Raw genomic sequence first — 20306 nt, forward strand, 5'->3', positions numbered from 1 at the left:
CATAAAAACATAAACCACTAAAATTATATTTAGAAATCATTCAACCAGAATCCTAATCAATTTCCCTTTAAAAAAGCTCCCAGGCCATCACAGCTCACAATAACGGGAAACCACAAAAAAAGGTCACACCAATTTTGCTTTGATTTTATTTTGGAGACCATTTAGATTTTTAACATAAAATGTAAAACTGTATAAGTTTTATTATAATATTTTGGGGTCCCAAGAGAAATGTGTTGAAAAGCCACTTTCCATTTACTTGAAACTGCTAATGTTGTGGGAAAGTCCAATCCAGCCCAGACCCAAGATCACCACCTAATCCAATGTACTTGAGCACCTCCAGCATTTTAGAACCAATCTCAGTTTCTTGAAAGTCATAGCGGCCTTAGTGTGAGAGTGATTTCCTCCCCTTCAACATGCGCCGCAGAAGGACCTCAATGCCACCTTGTGAGCTGAGCCGCTTGATCCAGCCGTGGGTCCTCTTGCGCTTGATGTTCTTGGGTTGATATTCTGTGCCTCTTTTTCGTGTCCGCACCTGCTGGTAGCTCCACGGGAGTTGCTGGAACCCGCTCACACCCTCCGCTTGTGAGGAAAGGGGACCACATCTGTGAATCTGAGGTCCTGTAGTTTCTCTGGGTACAATCCAGTTGCTGAACAACCTAAGGTGAGATCTTGCTGTGATGCTCCCTGCAGGGATGCTACTGAAAAAGCAGAGATTAAAATGTTTAAATGAAATGTATTCTCTGTAATGTATGTCAAAAACAGTTTTTAAAGTTGATTCTAACGTTGGCTTCCTATTAAACCTAAGGTTCCCCATGTTTGTAAAACCATTTAATCATAGATAAGGCCTTTAAAAGGTTGTTTAATTACTGCAACTACTCTGGCTAAAGCAATCTCGCAAAGCCTCTACTCCAACGCTTCACAAATGTGGTGTGAATACAGTAGTTATCATTAAGACATACATTCATTAACTACTAAATATGATTCTTACTAATTGCCTGAACAACTAGCCACGCAGCTAACGCACAGATATGGTAAGCTGCCAGGAAAACAAACATACATCGGTCGTCTATAATACAATGACACAATCTGTGTTACCTGCTGGAAGAGATTATTCTGCCCAGCTTGTAGAAAGACGAGAGCATAATACTCATTGTTAGATATTTACACACGCACGAAAGAGTGAATGTCACGGCGCCACCGGCCACTCTGCATACATAGAGCTACGTGATTGGCTAAAACGTTTCAGCCAATTGAAATGGGTTTTGCTGGAGAGCCACTAGTTGCTGCCCTGAGTAGCGCCTTTCAGGATACAGTCACTAGTGCAGCGACCGATCATCCATCGCATGTTTAAACTCTTGTTAATATGTCTCTCCATACACAGTCATCACGACAATGTAAGCTATTCAGAGCAAAAATCAAAGATAAAACACTCAGTGTTTATTCACAGGTTCTTCAGTACTGTGTGTCTATTGACAACTGTCTCATTGTAGAAGTAAAACTAATCAATACATTGAACTAAATACAACTAATTTAAGAAAATTACAAACACTAAAAATAAATGATAAGCACAACACATACTGTAAAGCACGATCGATAAAGCAATGCAATAACAGCTTCTCAAAATAATGACTGAACTAACTAAAAATATTGATATACTACAAAATAATTTCTAATTTCAAATATTCAGGGTCCTTTTAAAGGTTTTGATTTTTTCACTCAAAATATAGAAACACTAGCTCAAAAGTTTGAGTTAGTCAAAATACAGGCTCACGTGTACATGTGTAATTATTTTTATATTTACTTTAAATTTTAAATTTTTTTTAAATTTTGTATAACCATGCAGTACAAGTTGTTATGTGACCTGGAGGTTATTTCTTTAAATGCAATTAGAAATATGTCCATACAGGATATTCTAGAACGTTAATCAACATAACTAAAACACAAATACAGATTAGATTTAATATGAAACATCAGCTATTTGCACTTGCTGTCAAACGGTGACAGGAACCCCACAGTTGTTGACTCACAGCCTCCCCACCAGCCCATAAACGTCACGGCGACAGGCACCCGACTGTCCCAGCAGCGACACTTCCACTGATGTAAGATGAAGACGGCAGCTTGTCTCAGACCAAAGGCTTTTAAACCAGTGAACAATTTGCCACATTGCCAGAAAGCTGCTTCGAAAATGATATATTTATTAAGTCTTTAACATGAATCCTAAATGATTTATGACATAAAATTTTGTTTATTACGTTATTGCACACATATGATACACTAGAAATTTTCTAGTAAACGTTTGCTCATAACATGCTATAATACAAAAATTGTAAAGTGGTAAAGAAATACGCTCGTGTCAGTTTTTGATGACGCAGTAAAGCCACGCGCAGAGTGGGAGCTGGGATGACACCCACAGCGCTGCTTTAGATAATTACCTGGACTAACCTTCTATTCCTCCCGCGCGCACGCACACGTGCATTTTGCTCCTCTCTCCAGCCTTGGCAACAAGGCCTCTCGCTTCTCCCATTGGCTGCGCGTCTCAACAGACAGCTTCCCTATTGGCCCTCCTCACTGCCACTCACCCGCTCCGCTGCCCCACTGCTGCTGCGGATGCAGGGCAGCGGGGCTGGGTAGGCTCTGACCTGGATACGCAGTGGATGCCGACGGAGGAAAAAAAAAACACCAGTTCGCCGTTTGTCACCGTAATGGGCATCTTATTGAAATGCAACCGGTCCACGTTAATGTATGCGTGCGTTCGCCCCTCCACGCTCCGTGACAGCGGTCTAATCAGCCTATTAAGACGCCTTCAGCGTTCTGCAGCAGCGCTAGCGTAGAGAGATTGTTGCGCCAAATGCAACGTCCTCGCAGGCTCGTCGGCCCCGACTGTCATGATTTGATGCAGATTTAAATCATCAGCCGATCCGCAGGTAAGGAATCCACTTCTGCTGCATGACGACGTCCCAATGAGCTAATGTTTGCCGTGTAGCTGGCTGTCACCAGCATCAATAAACAACTGTCTGCGCGTCTGGTGACGGCGCATGAATAAAAACACCTATCAATAATAAAAGCGCACTTATTATGGCCTCACCCTGATTCCTTAAAAAAATCTGTACAGCATGTATTATCACAGCATGAATACTGTTAATGTATGTGTGCATACATGGTAATGCATTATTTACTGTGTATGTGTGACACTCAATGATTTACATCCAATTCTTGAAATATAGAGCCAGCTACTGCGGCTGCTCTATGGATTATTTTAGCATGAAGATAAATTTATTAAGTGCATGCATTTGCATATGTAATCATATTTGCATGTGGAAATAGGGCCTCGCACAGTTAACTACATGCGTGTGTACTAATGACACACATTCTGCAGTGCAGCCAAAAAGAGAAGACTGCTGAGTAACCTTCAGACCTTTAGGGTTAGTGGACACTGCTCCACACGCTTCAGTCAGTCATGATCAAGTACTGATTTGCCACATGAAGACTAGGTCCGAGTGAGGATCTGGGACTTTAATAACAAGGCCCTGTTCTGTCGACGTAGTTACTTGAGCGTTGAGCAGTAGTAGGATGCACCCCCTGCAGCTGTGATCGCATGAACCGACCGGGTGAATGCTAATCGTGTAGCGGCCGTAGGTCGATGGGCAGGTGTGACGATGTGGAACGCGCTGCCGCTCGCAGACTGACGGGCGACTCTTGCACTTCGCTGCCTCTGGAAGCATCCTGTGCTGACGCTCCATTTTGTTGTTGTTGGGAAGACTGGGCAGTCAGTCAGCATTCACTCAGTGTGGAACGGAACTGCACCTGATGTCCTGACCTTCACGTTTAGACTCAGTTCCCTGAACATGGACTCCAGTAATTATGATAAAGAAAACTTGCAATGCAATTCAACCATAATCTAAATGGCATGATACCAATATATGATATATTATAAACACTGCTGTAAATATTGTCACTGTCTCTCAAACAGTTCTGTTGTAAGACTTGATGTGACTCATCCCACTCTGTTTCCTAGAGATAACCAACCTTTGTTGGCTTTTTTTAAGACTTTTCTATTTATTCACATCTGCCCAAATCCAGTTTAGTGACTGTCACTAGACTTAAAGGAGGAAAATAAATGACACTTTGTTTCCATTGGAAACATCACATTAAGACATTAAGAGTCAGTCACAGACAAGTCATGACTAGGGTTCTCTATTTATACATATCCTGATTCATCACCATATAAGAAAGGATCTGGTATTAATAGCATGTATAAGGGAACATTGGAACAGCACTGAGGAACACGTTATTTTAATGCGGCCTGACACGAGGAATGTGTGAATGATTAGCTGCTCTGTCACCACGGTGGCTGTTTATATCAGCTCTATACTCACACTGGCTCATGTATTTTAAAATACTGCTTTGCAGCATGTTCGACTCAAAGTGTGCTCAGTGTGTTTCGCTCCAATGTTTGGAGAGGAGGATAATGAAAACAGTGTTATTGTAACTATGTTGCTAGGAAACAGCGTGGATGCTGTTTTGTAGGGAACCAAGCTAACCCAGCGTCTTTCTAGTGATTTGCCAACATCTGCATCGTGAGGTAATTTCAATGTGCTGTATAAGAGGAGTATTATCTGCTAAAAGCCAGTTGGAGTTTGGTAACCGTCTGCAGAAAGCTCCTCCCATGTTCACGCAATGTTCCTTTTTTTCCCATTGTTCTTTACATAAACGTCTGAGCGTCGGTCTGCTGTGTCTGTGTTTTGCTGCTTATGCAGGGAAGCACCATGCTGACTAGCATCGCCGAGGGGATACTGTGCTGTCTGACCGGGAAGGCTGCCAGTCTCATCCTGCCCCTGGAGTCGTCGGAGCCGTCTGACAGCTTCGAGTTCGTGGAGGTGAAGCCCGGCAGAGTCCTGCGGGTGCGGCACATCATCCCCGAGCGTCAGCCCGCGGTAACGGATAATCAGGTTCCAGGCACAGAGAAGGCGGACGGTGATGACGACGACGACGACGTCTCTCTAGGCGATTCTAATGGCGAGAGCTGCGCCGGTAGCACTGTCCACTGCAAGAGGAAGATCACGGTCTACCGCAATGGGCAGCTGGTGATCGAGAACCTCGGTGATGTCTTGCACGCGGAGATCCTGCAGTGTCAGGACGGGGATCTGGAGCCTTGTAGCACTGTAGAGGTGGAACTCTCCGACTACAAAGAAATGGCGTCGTCCCCGGACCCCAAGCTCGCTCCTCCGCCGGTCCCTCCGCCTCCCGGGGAACAGAAGCCCGCCCCACCTCCCCGTCGCCGTCGCCGCAAGCCCAAGCGCACGGTGCTAATTGATTCACGGAGGGTGATCTCCAGCTGCAAGGGGACGCACTCGGACGTGGCGCTGTTCTTCATACACGGCGTTGGAGGCTCTCTGGATATTTGGAGCAGCCAGCTGGAGTTCTTCTCTCGGCTGGGCTATGAGGTGATCGCCCTGGACCTGGCAGGACATGGAGCCAGCACTGCTCCACAGATAGCGGCTGCTTATACCTTCTACGCCCTGGCAGAGGACCTGCGCGCCATCTTTAAGAGATACTCCCGGAAACGCAACATTCTCATTGGCCACTCGTACGGGTGAGAGTTTGTTCCGTGCTTTTTGTTATTAAAGTATAACAAAGTATTAAAGTAACTGCAATAGGTGGTTTTCATGCTGTTAACAGGCCTCCCCCACTCTTTCTTTTACAGGGTCTCATTTTGCACCTTCTTGGCCCATGAATATCCTGATTTGGTCCATAAGGTGGTGATGATCAACGGAGGGGGTCCCACAGCTCTGGAGCCCAGTCTGTGCTCCATCTTTCAGCTGCCATCTTGTGTCCTTCACTGTTTGTCACCCTGTCTTGCCTGGAGCTTCCTCAAGTAAGGGCTGTGTTTGTGTGGGGCATAAATTTACACTAGACACAGTGACGCACCAGAAAATACAATTGCTTGTACATTTAAGGTTTTTTCACACATAAGCTTGCAAAATAATGTGCTCGGAGGTAACGACTCCTCTCCTCCTCGTCTTTAGAGCTGGATTTGCCCGTCAGGGAGCAAAAGAAAAGCAGCTGCTGAAGCAGGGAAATGCCTTCAACGTGTCTCCATTCGTCCTGCGAGCCATGATGAGTGGGCAGTACTGGCCTGAAGGGGATGAGGTCTACCATGCCGAGCTCACTGTGCCCATCCTTCTGGTTCATGGCATGTGTGACAAGTTTGTGCCTGTGGACGAGGACCAGCGCATGGCAGAGGTATCGACCATCTGTACAAGTGTTATCGACCATGTTGCTCATGCTGTGGCGTTGCCTGTGTTAACGTTCTGCATTTTGGCTCCTTTTCTAGATCCTCTTGTTTGCCTTCCTGAAGGTCATTGAGGAGGGAAGTCACATGGTCATGATGGAGTGTCCCGATACCGTCAACACGCTCCTCCACGAATTCTTTTTATGGGAGCCTGAAATGTCCAGAAAAGACAGCAGCAAGACAGACACAGGAAAGTCAGTTATCAATAGTGAATCTCTCCACATGCAGAGAATGAATAGGCCTGTGGACAAATAACCAGCAAGGAGTCCAGTTTCCCCCCAGAACCAAGCAGAAAGCCTTTTTAAGCAGGTGGCATGTGTTCTTAAGGCTGCTCCTGGGCTGACAGCTGACATATACAGGGCCACATCTTAAGGATGCAGACGGTCACTGGCGAGTGAGATAAAGCAGGACTTGGGCTTGGAGCCAGCTAGAGGAGGACGGAACAAACACAATGATGAGGGCAATAGATGCAAGCGCACACTCGTTTGTGCTTCGCTTTTCGATTCAAATGTGTGCCTCTGTCGTGTTTGTGACATAAGACAGCACCTGGAGTTCAAAAGGACTATGTCCACTTGTGGTTTGTGTATTAAATGTTTTGGGAAGAAACTGATGAGTACAAGATGCAAATGGCTTCAAATACATGAAACAGTGTTTTCGCACTTTTATCTTAAATATTCTGTGAAGTGCTGCAGAGCTTTTGTTTTACCTTTTCTGAAAGACTTACACCTGCTTTCAGCAAGACACTGGCAGAGAAATGTGTGTTGGTTTAAGAAATTACAGAGTAGATTTGTTAATACTGATCTAATTAACAAAGCTGGCTAATGATAATTATTAGCAAGTAGAATGGTGGCTGGAATTGGGTTTAGGACATTAAATTAATTCTCCCATATCACATACATTCAGAAATATATAAAATATACCAACACAAACCATAACTTAATAACTGCAACCCAGCCACATATTAATCACCTCTATATAATGTTTAATGTATAAGATTCACAATCAGAACAGCAATCTGCTCCTATATTTCCAAAGAACAGAGGTGTAATTTCGATGTATTGAACTGTATCACTGCATAAACACACAACCAGCTCCAGTATTTGTGTCTGCACTGAGCAGAATGTAACCAATTTATAGTTGCATGAAAACTAAGTAATATTCAGTGAGAGATTTACTGTTTGCCAGTGGGTTATAAGAGATACAAACTTGGAAACCAAAATGTTCTGCTGCTTTACTCTAACAGCCATTCCTTCAATACTGTATAATATCCTAAGGATACAAAGTACTGAGGCCCTGCATGAGTTCACACTAACCAGTGGTTCCTGGGTTGTTACACCCAGGTGAAATATGTTCTCATACTGAATCAGTTGGAGTAATTACATTAGTGTTTTCTTTTTGTGCAATATTTGTTTGCCTTTATTCTAAAATAACAACTGCCATAGCCAATTGTGGTCCTGACCGCTTGAAGCCGTACTGTCTCTAAGCTGATAAAAGTGTTTTCCCCTTCTATTTACCAGTCCACCCTATTTATCCAATAGTGTAAGACTGAATGAGCATTGTGCTCAATCAAAGACATTCAGTCATGGGTGTTGCTTTGTCTCATACTGGGACCGTAAGGTACAAGTAAAAACATAGTCTAATATGATCCCTGGCAGTGCTGAGCTTTTCACTGGACAGTTTATACTGTTTCAGTTGCAAGATGTGAAGGTGAATGGGGTTTAAACTGACTGTCCTATGATTCAAATCAAATAAGTTGGCCAAAGGACAAGGTCCCCTTCAAGGAGGAGACATAATATATGCTGGTCTGCTATATATGCATTGACTGCTTGACTGACTGCTTTTATGCAACGAAAAAAAAATAGAAGGGAACAGAATGAAAACTAACTGAATTAGCACTGGAACATATATAATAATAACAATAACAACAACAACAATAATAATAATAGTAATAATAGCAACAGTAATAATAATAATATTTATTATTATTATTATTATTATTATTATTATTATTATTATTATTATTATTATTATTATTATTATTATTATTATTATTATTATTATTATTTTAATATTCACTATGGACTTTCAAAAACCAAGAAGTGCTGCTGATGCAATGTACTGTATGTTTCCTTGTGTTAAAAGGTCAGTAAAACTGTATGGACTACAGGGTGTGTACTTTCTCCTATGTTAAAACTGTGCATATACACAAATTGTCAGTGCTCATATGTGCTATATCTTTTTGTGATTAACAAAAATGTGTTAATGTTACTGTATTTATTCATGGGAATCACGATATATGCACTGCAGAACTGTAGATGCATATAACATTATATATCCTATAAACAAAATTGGATTTGGTGTATGAGTGTGCCTTTTCCGGCATGAATTAAAACAAATGTTCACAGTCTAAAGGTATTTGGGCTTTTTTTGTAGTGTTACACTCTTTACTCCTGGATGCATCACTGGGTATTAACATCTGGGAAATTACACTAATGTGTTCAATACAAGACATACGACAGAAAAATGCAAGGCATCTGTAGAAATAATGTAGCTAGAATGTTTTTATGTGGTTATTTCACATGTCAACAGAATCGGTGCTATGGGGTACAGCCACAGTAGTATAATCAGATTATCTTCTATTTATTTGTGTAAATCTATTTTCTAATCACATCAGCTAATTATTAAAAACCAAAAAAATTAAAATCAAATATACAATTCACTAAAATTAAGACTGCAACATATTGATCCGATGTAAGCAACAAAAATAACTGCTGAAATAAAATTCATCATTAAAGTCATCTCAAACATATCTTGATTATTATTAGACGTTACAACAACATGACGATATAATGACCTGTATTAAACCCCGGCTCTCGGTGATTTCGGTGGCCGAGCAGCGACGGTGAGCGCTGCTCTCTGATTGGCTGAGCGTGTCCCATGCGTGCGCTGGTAAACAAAATCCGAGGTGCGCGTACATGCGTAGAAGTGGTAATGGAGGATGGAGCCCTACTCACAGGGGGCTTAGTTAGCAAGCGCTCTTCCTCGTCCATTGCAAACTACCGTTTTCATTGATTCCTGACTATTTCCAGCGCCCGGTCCGACTTCAGTCAAGGCGAGGCGGTGAGTATTTCTATGGTCACTTATTTCACAGCGGACTTTTTAACCCGTAATGCTAAAATGAAAGCTAAACCGGACGGGACTGCTCTACAGCTGGATAATGTCGATCGGATTGGTCGGGTGTATTTCCTGGCCAACATCACTGACTTGACGAACGAGTTTCACTTTTTGTTCTAACTTAAAATGTGCGTTGGATCACGCGTTTGAGAGTAAGTTAGCGTTACCTATAATAATACAGCTTGCCATATTTCACAAGTACGGCAGAGCTCTCCGTCCAAGTTTGTTAACGCCGCACTGGATGGAAGTAGCAGCCTAGCTGCGGCGGAGGCTGCGTTACAGGAAGTAGCCACATCCGTTCGCGGTGTGTACGTAAACTAGCTAGCTAGCTTGTTATTGTAGCCTTTTCGTTTGAAACTGTTGCAAAGGAGATGCCACTTTGACTTTTAGTTGTATGTGGTGTTTTTATGACCTGTAGCTACCTGACCACATCTGAGCAGGACTTTAATGCTCTGCCCTAAGACTATGCTTTACCGTGTGCTATTTCTTATTGGCTCTCTGCATTAGCTCGCTTGTTTAGCATGTTAGCCGGCTGCGCGTCCGCAGTCAGGCCGAATTAAAGAGACGCGACTTAACCAATCAGGGACGGTTGTAGCTCTCATCAACTGTAATCAGTGAACATAGCAAAGATACAATGAGCACATCCTACTACGTTAGCTTTCACATGTTTTGCATTAGCTGGCAAATCAGGCAGCTAGTTTTTATAAATGTTAGCCTTAACGATAAGTTAAACGTTGGAAGCATTTACTTGACAAACTAACAAAAACAGACTCTTGACCGAGCTGATGCAGGCTACAACATCCAGGGATCCCGTTAAATCCAGTGTATTAATAGAACATATTCTTTCCACCACAGTGTGTCCGAGCTGTCCTTGAGATTTGGGATGGCATCAGACATGGGTCCCCAAAACCATGGCTCCAAGGGGATCATGACTTTTTACCCATCTGTTGAGGAATTCAAGAACTTCAGCCGCTATGTTGCGTATATCGAGTCTCAAGGGGCACATAGAGCAGGCCTGGCTAAAGTAAGTAATGCAGTGCATGTTTCACAAAGGTGCAATATCTACTAACAAAATTGCTCTACAATCGTGATGACCAACTGTGTAAAGAAAACCGTATAACATTCTCTCCATTCTTTTAAGATTGTTCCACCCAAGGAATGGAAGCCCAGAAGTTCTTATGATGACATCGACGATCTGGTGATACCTGCACCTATTCAGCAAGTGGTGACCGGCCAGTCTGGGCTTTTCACACAATACAATATTCAGAAGAAGTCCATGACTGTCAGAGAGTTTCGCAAGATTGCCAACAGTGACAAGTAAGATAACATAGGCATTTAAGCAATATATTCTTAATTAAATGCTTTATTTGAACCTTATGATAAGGTTGATTTATGGGTTTTGTTGTCTTTTTATAGATTCTGCAGTCCACACTATGATGATTTTGAGGAGCTGGAAAGAAAATACTGGAAGAACGTAACGTTTAATCCTCCCATATATGGGGCAGATGTTAATGGATCACTCTATGACCATGTGAGTTAACTGTGCTTGATGTCATTGTTGTCTCCAGTGTTCATCGGTATTGACGGGCTGTTTGTTGCCATCTTTGTGTCTGATAACCTGGCTCACTGATAACAATGTATATTGGTGCGTACCTCACCTCATGTATTAGGTTAATAATACTTACTGTGTTCATGCAGAATGTCAAAGAGTGGAACATTTGCCATCTGGACACCATTTTGGATACTGTTGAACATGAAAGTGGCATCACTATCGAGGGGGTTAATACCCCCTACTTGTATTTTGGTATGTGGAAGACCACCTTTGCATGGCATACCGAAGACATGGACCTCTACAGTATCAACTACCTACATTTTGGAGAGCCCAAATCATGGTAAAGTCACTCACATTTTCTCTTTATCGTTGCGCATGTGAAGGGCCTCACACAGAAGAACCATCTTATTTCATTGGTGACGTTGCATCATTGTTGAGCATGGCTGCTTTTGGCAGTTTTATTCTCATCTCTATAGAAAGGGATATATCTCAGTAAATGAAATGAGTGAATGTGGATGGGTAATGTAAATGATCTGACTCATTGTATTGTCTGCAGGTACTGTGTTCCTCCAGAGCATGGGAAAAGGCTGGAGCGTTTGGCTAAAGGTAGAAAACCAGTGACATATTTTCACAAGTGTGACATTTTGTATGTATTATAGGATCTGATACTGCGTACTCATCACATCTACTTTATCTAGGGTTTTTTCCTGGTAGTTCCCAAAACTGTGAGGCCTTTTTGAGGCACAAGATGACTCTTATTTCTCCATCTATACTGAAAAAATATGGCATTCCATTTGAGAAGGTAATTATGATGTTTACAATTGAAATACAAGCCGGATACAAAAAAGGTTACAGACTGAGAGTTTTATGGTCTCTTTCTTTAGATTACTCAGGAGGCTGGTGAGTTCATGGTGACTTTTCCCTACGCCTATCATGCTGGTTTCAATCATGGCTTCAACTGTGCAGAATCCACCAATTTTGCTACAGAGAGGTGGATAGAGTATGGCAAACAAGCAGTTTTGGTGAGAACAAATACTGTATTAAACTATATATATTTTATTATTTTATTTTTTTATACAATAAACTGAGCCTTACAGAATTACAGAACAAGTAACGTTTGCAATTTGAATCTCAATTTGATCACCTTTTTATTGACTTCTTAGTGCTCATGCCGTAAAGACATGGTGAAGATCTCCATGGACGTGTTTGTCAAGAAATACCAGCCAGAACGTTATGAACAGTGGCTGGCAGGGCGCGATTCGGTACCTATCAACCACTCCCGGCCCACTCCAGAGGCCAGGGAGTTCCTGGGAGACTCTTTCAATGACGTCACCATCAACAGCAACAGTAGCTCAGCAGAGAGCTGTGGGGAGGATGGAGAGCGGAGGAGGTGGGTTGTTTACTGCAGGTTGGATTTAGTTTTTTTGAATTGTTGATATAATGACTCCTACACTGGGGCTTTATTTAGCATATGTGGTTGGTTTGTTTCTCTGCACATCCTGTGACATTATGTGACTCTTTAGAAAATGCTCTTGTAGTTTAGAGACTGCATTTGGTTTTCAGTTTTAATGTTTAATTAATTTTTTTCCCAGCACTACACAGAGGATAGAGACCAAGAGACATAGAGTGTGCCTAGAGGTGCCAGAGGACGTAGTTCCCAAAGATGATGATGAACAGTATGGGAAGCGTCCCAGACTAAGCCTTATACCACCACGCACCCTGTGTCAAGATGGCAGGCGAAATAAAGGTAATATTTATAACCCATCTGTTATGTGTTGTATAGGTCAAATAAAGGCGTGTTTTTATTTTCACTTCCTAAACAGAAACTTCTGATTGAATTTACAGGCCCTCCGAAGTTGGTTGTCACACCAACCAAGCTGACCTTAATGGATCCATTTAACAGAGGCTTGGCACAAAATAACCGTGATGGAGGCCGCCCCCCTCATTATACCAAGACTCGGGCACCTGCGATCTCGTCTCAGTCCCAGGCTAGAAATGGACATCTATCCATCTCAGTGGCACCCACGTGGTCAGAAGGTGCAGCTCAGCCCGCTCGCAAAATGGGAGTAGCCAGCCTGCTCTTTCACAGGACTCTGAGTCCAAAAGACACTCTCCAAGTGCACAGCTACACCCTAGAAAAGCAGCGGCAGCCTCACACACAGCTCCAGGTGCACAGCTATGCCAGAGAGCATCAACCTCGTCATCTCCAGCCCAAAACCTGTACCGTGTCCAACACACAGGCACAGTCTCCGATTCAGACACCAAGCTCTGAAAAAATACAGCCACAGCCAGAATCAAAGGTTGTTGTTCTCACCAAAGCGGCACCAATTAAAATGCTACCTAAGATTCCCGTGGAGCAAGACCAAAAAGAGGATAAACCCAAAATATCAACAGTTGTTGAGGCCAAGACTGACGTTGAGAGGCCTAAAATTGATACTAGCAATGTATCTGCTTCTCACAAGAGTCGACCACAAGAGTTAGGCAAACTGGTGGTGGAAGCTCCCAAGAACAACAAACGAAAGGCAAGAATTTCTTTTATTTAAGTTTAGACTCTCAACAAAATGTTTCATATATAGCCTGTCGCAGACAGATAAAATACAGTGACATATGCATAAATTGTGGTTTCTCTTCGGTCCTTCATTAGTGTTTAGTACTACTGTTGAGCATACGTGTTATTGCAAGAAAACAAAAGCTAGTCTTTGGTGGCTCTGTTCTGGTGCATTTTTCATGTTTCAGAAATGATCATTGTCATTTTATATACTACAGAACAATCAGTGTCCCCTTGCGGATAGTGGCATTTTCATTCTGAAAGACACCATTCCTGCCAGGAAACCATGTCCCAGCGAGAGGGTGACCACTCAGAATAATTATGTAAGTACTTAATAGTCATCAGTTCTAATAAAGACATGATTGGACCTAATATTTTACTGGATTTGTATGCATTCCATTGCAGTGCTCCTAGTATGCCTTATTACAAAGAGATGCTCTGGTAAAAAATGCTTGCTGGAAGATAGTGGGAAAAATGTTTTGTTTTTGTCTTGCTGTACCTTTGTTTTACCAGCAGGTGTCAGAAGAGCAGTCATACTGTAAATCGGTGGCGAAGAAGCAACAGCAGCAAGCAGAACTCTGCAAGCTGCCTCGCCACCATCCTTTATTCAGAGAGGTGCAAAGTGACAGTGGTATGCAGTCAAATTCTTCACCACAATATACCTCTGTTTATTTATTAGAATATCACGACCTTCTAATCAATTATTGATTGATTCCGCTGTAATTCACACATTCTGCTCTTTGTCTTTTCCTCTGAAGACATGCAAGAAGATGATGAGGTCGAGCAAGAGGAGAAAGAAGAGTGGGCAAAGCCACTAACCCAGCTGTGGCAGAGTCGGCCATATAACCCTCAGGCAGAGAGGGAGTACAACAAGATGATGGGCAAGCATGCGCCATACTGCTCTATCTGCCTGCTCTTCCACACATACCATCAGGTGAGAACTAACAGCATTTTCTGCTTGACATGTTGGTATTTAAACTCCACTTAATATGTTTCTGTCATTCAAATGACCATATAGTAAGTAGTACTTCACTTATTTTATATCACAGGTGATTGATAAAATGAATTTAGAGTCTCTGACTTCAAGTTTATCTTCCCGTCTTCAGTCGGAGTCTACCAGTGGCAGCTCGAACGTGACGCTGGTGAATCGTCCAGGGGGACATCAATGGTCCAAACCACTCATCCCTGAAATGTGTTTCAACACTCAAAGCAGCAGAACCAACGACAGTGGGGAGGGGCAGCTATCCAACCCTCACGTAGCACAGGATGGGACCAGCCGGCTGGTCAGCTGTGTGCAGTGCTGTGTCCGCGTACATACCAGTAAGATCTGTTAATGTGGCTCTGTTTAAAGTAAATACTGTATATTTTGCACACCTGTAATCTTAAAATGCTCTTGTTATGCTTGTTAAATGGTCTTGTACAACAATCGGCCATATCGTAAGAACATTAATGGATTGCGGAAATGTGCCGTAATACATTATTCAGCGAAGAGCTTTTAAAAACTCACTTTCACCGAGGGCGTCTACTTAAGTCCAGGCTGAGTGTGTTTAGCAGTAACACTTTCCTGCCTGGTTGATTTCTTAAGTCCTGTACTATAACAACCACTTGTTTGCTCGATGTTGGATAAAACATTTACAACCACAGGGTGATTTGTTTGTGTTTTAACAGTTTTGAAAACTGAACATGAGTCACAATCTCCTGTTCCTTTTCCAGGTTGCTATGGCGTGTCAGTGGATGAAGCCGAGCTAGATGAGTGGCTGTGTGCCCGCTGTGAGGCCGATGCTATGACTGAGGTTGGTTGGTTGGGCCGAGACACCTAGAGCAGATTGCGTCTGTCACACTGATGCCAAACAAACCGTCACATGTAACATCTGCTGGCGTTCACTTGATAGTTGGTCTAAAACCAACCTAGACTAAATCCAGATCATGTGAATCTTAAAAAAAACGGCCCACATTCAGCTCAGGTTTACATCTTAATAATCTAATACATTTGTCAGCCACAGCTTTTCTTTGACACGTCCATAAACTTGTCTCTTTCTCCTGCTTCCTTTGTTTAGAGACATTTGATGTGTAATTATACTGTAGTTTCCTTTCAGCGTTTGTCTGCTTAGAACAATAGTTGACACAGTCTGGGAATGTAGCCGGGTCTTAGTCCAAACATTTCTCACCACCAATGCAATTAATTACTGTTAGATTTATGACTTCATTTTACTGTTTCTTTCTACGCTGTAGAAACTAAGATCATGCATGCATTTAAACACACAGAACATTTCACCCACTTTCCTGAATAACTTCTAGTCATTTCCTATTGTCTTAACTGTTTGATTGGTGTAGTTCTTAATTTTCAGACCCGTTACCAGTAACTGTTTTTCTCATTTTATTCTGCCCATGTGCAAGTGTGTAATAACATTTTTTAGTTTTTGTAATATTTAGCTCTATTTATTGTGATGTCCTAAAGTTGAATTGCATGGTCACTTTGACCACCAGAAGGCGCTGTGATGGTTAAATGCTGTAATCTCAGGTAGAACTACTCAGCGCTTCACTTACTTGTCATTATACTGCATATTACACAAATATATACAGTCTGTGTCCAGCAGATACAAACAGCTCAGAGCAGATGTCTTTATCTTATCACCCTAAGATTTGTTCTCCTCAAATGTCCTCCTCCTCGTTTAGGATTGCTGCCTGTGTTCTCTTAGAGGTGGAGCTCTGCAGAGAGCCAACAACGACAAGTAAGTTTGTCTCTCCATTCATTACTTCAGGTGCAAATGCAGTAAAACTTTGATTGCCATTAATGATAATTCATCAATTAGAAAAGTCCAGTCATAGTAAGCTTTATGGTGTGTGTGTGTGTGTGTGTGTGTGTGTATATATATGGTTGCATTAAGGTTGGCTGTGTCATCAGACCATCAATGCTGAAATCTGTCTGTTGGACGGATGCATATACTGTAAGCATGTGTGCTTTCACACCCTCATGCTGCAGTTTCACATTATCTGAAACAGGACACACCTTGGACTAAAACCACATTTTTTTTATCAGCCCCTATCTAGACAGTTAAAGGTTTGTTGCTATTTTTACATTACTGTCCTCATTCAGTTGCTTCCTCAGTGGTGACTGGGGGACAGCGAGTAATATACTATATTAATTAATACTATACTATACTATACTATACTAATTAAAATGGATTACAATCCAGATCAGGTCAAGAATAATCTGTTAGCCTAGCTTCATTGAGCTTGTTCATACTAGTTCTTTGCATTTTATTTAGTCGTCTTGTCATTTAAGAAGGTCTTCGGATTTGTCAATTTTTTATGTCTTTCTCAATTAGTTCTTGTTATAACCTTAATACTGAGTACGTGGTGGCGTGTTAAACTGCTTGGGTTGAATTCACCTTATGTTTGCCTTTCACCCAGGTGGGTCCATGTGTTGTGTGCCATCACTGTGCTGGAAGCTCGTTTCGTCAACATTACGGAGCGGAGTCCCATTGACCTGTCTGCCATTCCTTTACCCCGATTCAGACTGGTAAGACTATACTGTTATAGTAGGGTGGCGTAGAGAATGGAGATATACCCATTATCACCCAGTTTTCCCTCAGTTTTTTTTTTTAAATTAATGTCAGGTTAATGTTCTACGGTTTTACTGATTTAAAACCAGTTCAGTTTTCTTCAGAAATTCAGGGGCACTTTCATTGTGTTTTTTTATGTTTGTGGTTTTCTCCGAGGCCACACATTACATCACAGTATTCCTCATCAAAGAAAGCCTAAATTCGTCCGATGTCACTGTTTCACTTCTTATTCAGGCTCATGTTGGCCACAGTTTGTGTTCTTTGTAGTGGTTGTGAGCATGTTAAAGAAGTAATACAGGCCTTGCTTTTATTCAGTGACTGTGACAGTGATATATATACATACATACATACATACATACATACACACACTCTCTTTTCTCACCCTCCGCGGGTGGTCTCATCCACTTTCCAAGCTCGGGTCCTCTACCAGAGGTCAGGGAGCTTTATATATAAAAATATATATATATTAGAAGGAAGTTTAGTAATTTCCCTAAAGCGTATCTCTGTTCCACTTCCACTGTTTTTTGTTTTTTTTTTTCTTCCTGCTCATTCTTTGCGATTTACTCATTTCCCTTCTCCCACTTTACGTGCTTTACTTTAACCTAGTACTCATATTTTTCCTCTTGACCCCCGCCCCTCCACCTTTTGTCTTTATCACCCTGCTAGAAATGTTCATACTGCAGGAAACGGATGAAGAGGGAAGTGACGGGCTGTTGTGTTCAGTGCTCCCACGGGCGCTGCTCAACAGCGTTTCACCCCACCTGTGCTCAGGCAGCTGGTGTCCTGATGCATCCAGATGACTGGCCGTTTATTGTCTACGTCACCTGCCACAGACACAAAGCGCCCATCATACCGGAGGTAAACTTGCAAAAACGTGATCCTGTTAAAAGTGATGTCATACCAGCTCTAAATACAATAGAAATGTTCATTAGAGAACCTGAAGTCCAAATGGATAATTATATCTAAATAGGTCACACTTTTTATATTTCTATATATACACTCTATTCTCACCCTCCGCGGGTGGTCTCATCCACTTTCCAAGCTCGGGTCCTCTACCAGAGGCCAGGGAGCTTGAGGGTTCTGCGCAGTATCCTTGCTGTTCCTAGGACTGCACTTTTCTGGACTGAGATTTCGGATGTTTTTTCAGGGATCTGTCGTAGCCACTCCTCCAGTTTGGGGGTCACAGCCCCTAGTGCTCCGATCACCACAGGCACCACTGTGGCCTTCACCTTCCAAGCCTTCTCCAGTTCTTCTCTGAGCCCTTGGTATTTTCTCTAGTTTCTCATGTTCCTTTTTCCTGATGTTGCCATCGCTTGGTATTGCCACATCCACCACTACGGCTTTCCTCTGCTCTTTATCCACCACCACAATGTCTGGTTGGTTCGCCATTACCATTCTGTCAGTCTGGATCTGGAAGTCCCACAGGATCTTGGCTCGCTCGTTCTCTACCCACCTTGGGAGGTGTTCCCACTTTGACCTTGGGGTTTCCAGTCCATACTCCGCGCAGATGTTCCTGTATACTATGCCAGCCACTTGGTTATGGCGTTCCATGTATGCTTTGCCTGCCAGCATCTTACACCCTGCAGTTATGTGCTGGACCGTCTCTGGGGCCTCTTTGCACAGTCTACACCTTGGGTCTTGTCTGGTGTGGTAGATCTGGGCCTCTATGGCTCTGGTGCTCAGGGCCTGCTCCTGTGCAGCCAGGATGAGTGCCTCTGTGCTGTCCTTCAGCCCAGCCCTTTCAAGCCATTGATAGGATTTGTTGAGATCAGCCACTTCAGTTATGTTCCGGTGGTACATCCCGTGCAAGGGCTTGTCCTCCCATGATGGTCCCTCTTCCAGCATCTCATCCTCTGTTCTCCACTGCCTGAGACATTCACTCAGCACGTCATCTGTCGGGGCCTTATCCTTGATGTACTTATGGATCTTGGATGTTTCATCCCGGATAGTGGCTCTCACGCTCACTAGTCCTCGGCCTCCTTCCTTCCGGCTAGCGTACAGTCTCAGGGTGCTGGATTTGGGGTGGAACCCTCCGTGCATGGTGAGGAGCTTTCGTGTCTTAACATCTGTGGTCTGTATCTCTTCCTTTGGCCACCTTATTATTCCCGCAGGGTATCTGATCACTGGCAGAGCGTAGCTGTTTATTGCCCGGGATTTGTTCTTGCCATTGAGCTGGCTTCTTAGGACTTGCCTTACTCGTTGGAGGTATTGGCTGTTGCCTGCATTCCTTGTTGCCTGTTCAAGGTTGCCGTTTGCCTGTGGTATTCCAAGGTACTTGTAATTGTCCTCAATGTCTGCTATTGTTCCTTCTGGGAGTGAGACCCCTTCTGTGTGGATTACCTTGCCTCTCTTTGTCACCATCCTCCCACATTTCTCGAGCCCGAATGACATCCCGATGTCTGAGCTGTAGATCCTTGTGGTGTGGATCAGCGAGTCGATGTCTCGCTCATTCTTAGCATACAGCTTGATGTCATCCATGTAGAGGAGGTGACTTATGGTGGCCCCGTTCCGGAGTCGGTATCCATAGCCAGTCTTGTTTATTATTTGGCTGAGGGGGTTCAGACCTATGCAGAACAGCAGTGGGGACAGTGCATCTCCTTGGTATATGCCACATTTGATGGATACTTGGGCAAGTGGCTTCCCATTGGCTTCAAGGGTGGTTCTCCACAACCTCATCGAGTTTGCAATGAAGGCCCTTAGAGTTATGTTGATGTTGTACAGCTCCAAGCATTCAGTGATCCATGTGTGTGGCATTGAGTCATAGGCTTTCTTGTAGTCGATCCAGGCTGTGCACAGGTTGGTGTGTCGCATTCTGCAGTCTTGGGCGACTGTTCTGTCTACCAGGAGTTGGTGTTTGGCTCCTCTGGTATCCTTACCAATGCCCTTCTGTGCTTCGCTCATGTATTGACTCATGTGCCCACTTATCTTAGCTGCGATGATGCCTGACATGAGCTTCCATGTTGTGGAGAGACAGGTTATTGGCCGGTAGTTGGATGGGACTGTGCCCTTTGAGGGATCCTTCATTATCAGGATCGTTCGCCCTTCGGTTAGCCATTCAGGGTGAGTCCCATCCCTTAGCAGCTGGTTCATTTGTGCTGCCAGGCGCTCATGGATTGCAGTGAGCTTCTTTAGCCAGTAGGCGTGGATCATGTCAGGGCCAGGTGCTGTCCAGTT

General features: G+C 43.1%; 3 protein-coding genes across 6 annotated transcripts in view; 2 read left to right on the forward strand and 1 right to left on the reverse strand.

Moving 5' to 3' along the window:
- Positions 1 to 123: 123 nt before the first annotated feature.
- On the reverse strand, positions 124 to 1253 carry mrpl34 (mitochondrial ribosomal protein L34). Of its 2 annotated transcripts, none has more exons than XM_029131817.2 (2): positions 1096 to 1253; positions 124 to 698 (listed from the first exon to the last, which is right to left on the reverse strand). In XM_029131817.2, exons 1-2 carry the CDS (start codon positions 1149 to 1151, stop codon positions 383 to 385), a joined length of 372 nt encoding a protein of 123 aa, XP_028987650.1. In that variant the 5' UTR covers positions 1152 to 1253; the 3' UTR covers positions 124 to 382. The 2 variants fall into 2 exon arrangements, with proteins under 2 accessions (XP_028987650.1, XP_028987651.1); XM_029131818.3 differs by having other exon boundaries at positions 124 to 695; positions 1096 to 1245.
- Positions 1254 to 2477: 1224 nt separating this feature from the next.
- LOC114845169 (protein ABHD8-like) lies at positions 2478 to 8703 on the forward strand. Its single transcript, XM_029133035.3, has 5 exons — positions 2478 to 2924; positions 4758 to 5593; positions 5705 to 5875; positions 6027 to 6243; positions 6335 to 8703. Exons 2-5 carry the CDS (start codon positions 4767 to 4769, stop codon positions 6545 to 6547), a joined length of 1428 nt encoding a protein of 475 aa, XP_028988868.1. The 5' UTR covers positions 2478 to 2924; positions 4758 to 4766; the 3' UTR covers positions 6548 to 8703.
- A 538-nt stretch (positions 8704 to 9241) lies between these two features.
- Positions 9242 to 20306, forward strand: part of LOC114845168 (lysine-specific demethylase 4A) — a 16685-nt gene continuing 5620 nt past the window's right edge. The window contains exons 1-19 of one of the 3 annotated variants that reach the window (XM_029133033.3): positions 9242 to 9412; positions 10322 to 10490; positions 10608 to 10783; positions 10883 to 10997; positions 11165 to 11358; positions 11575 to 11624; positions 11717 to 11820; positions 11903 to 12040; positions 12182 to 12408; positions 12611 to 12765; positions 12864 to 13540; positions 13785 to 13889; positions 14080 to 14197; positions 14325 to 14500; positions 14673 to 14886; positions 15280 to 15359; positions 16243 to 16298; positions 16981 to 17089; positions 17799 to 17990. In XM_029133033.3, the coding sequence (XP_028988866.1) occupies positions 10350 to 10490; positions 10608 to 10783; positions 10883 to 10997; positions 11165 to 11358; positions 11575 to 11624; positions 11717 to 11820; positions 11903 to 12040; positions 12182 to 12408; positions 12611 to 12765; positions 12864 to 13540; positions 13785 to 13889; positions 14080 to 14197; positions 14325 to 14500; positions 14673 to 14886; positions 15280 to 15359; positions 16243 to 16298; positions 16981 to 17089; positions 17799 to 17990 (3027 nt within the window). In that variant the 5' untranslated portion in view covers positions 9242 to 9412; positions 10322 to 10349. Of the gene's footprint in view, positions 9413 to 9595; positions 9619 to 10321; positions 10491 to 10607; positions 10784 to 10882; positions 10998 to 11164; positions 11359 to 11574; positions 11625 to 11716; positions 11821 to 11902; positions 12041 to 12181; positions 12409 to 12610; positions 12766 to 12863; positions 13541 to 13784; positions 13890 to 14079; positions 14198 to 14324; positions 14501 to 14672; positions 14887 to 15279; positions 15360 to 16242; positions 16299 to 16980; positions 17090 to 17798; positions 17991 to 20306 lie in introns of those variants that run through there. The other 2 variants (XM_029133034.3, XM_041067987.1) reach the window with 2 other exon arrangements.

Source organism: Betta splendens, chromosome 17, assembly GCF_900634795.4.
Source record: "Betta splendens chromosome 17, fBetSpl5.4, whole genome shotgun sequence".
Taxonomy (NCBI): Eukaryota; Metazoa; Chordata; class Actinopteri; order Anabantiformes; family Osphronemidae; genus Betta; species Betta splendens.

Bases quoted from the DNA above. Each gene is read 5' to 3' on its own strand.
- mrpl34 (XM_029131817.2), bottom strand. From the start codon at position 1,151: ATGAGTATTATGCTCTCGTCTTTCTACAAGCTGGGCAGAATAATCTCT. The intron at 699-1,095 runs GTAACACAGATT...CTGCTTTTTCAG, and splicing joins AGAATAATCTCTTCCAGCAG to TAGCATCCCTGCAGGGAGCA.
- LOC114845169 (XM_029133035.3), top strand. From the start codon at position 4,767: ATGCTGACTAGCATCGCCGAGGGGATACTGTGCTGTCTGACCGGGAAG. The intron at 5,594-5,704 runs GTGAGAGTTTGT...TTTCTTTTACAG, and splicing joins CTCATTGGCCACTCGTACGG to GGTCTCATTTTGCACCTTCT. The intron at 6,244-6,334 runs GTATCGACCATC...CTCCTTTTCTAG, and splicing joins AGGACCAGCGCATGGCAGAG to ATCCTCTTGTTTGCCTTCCT.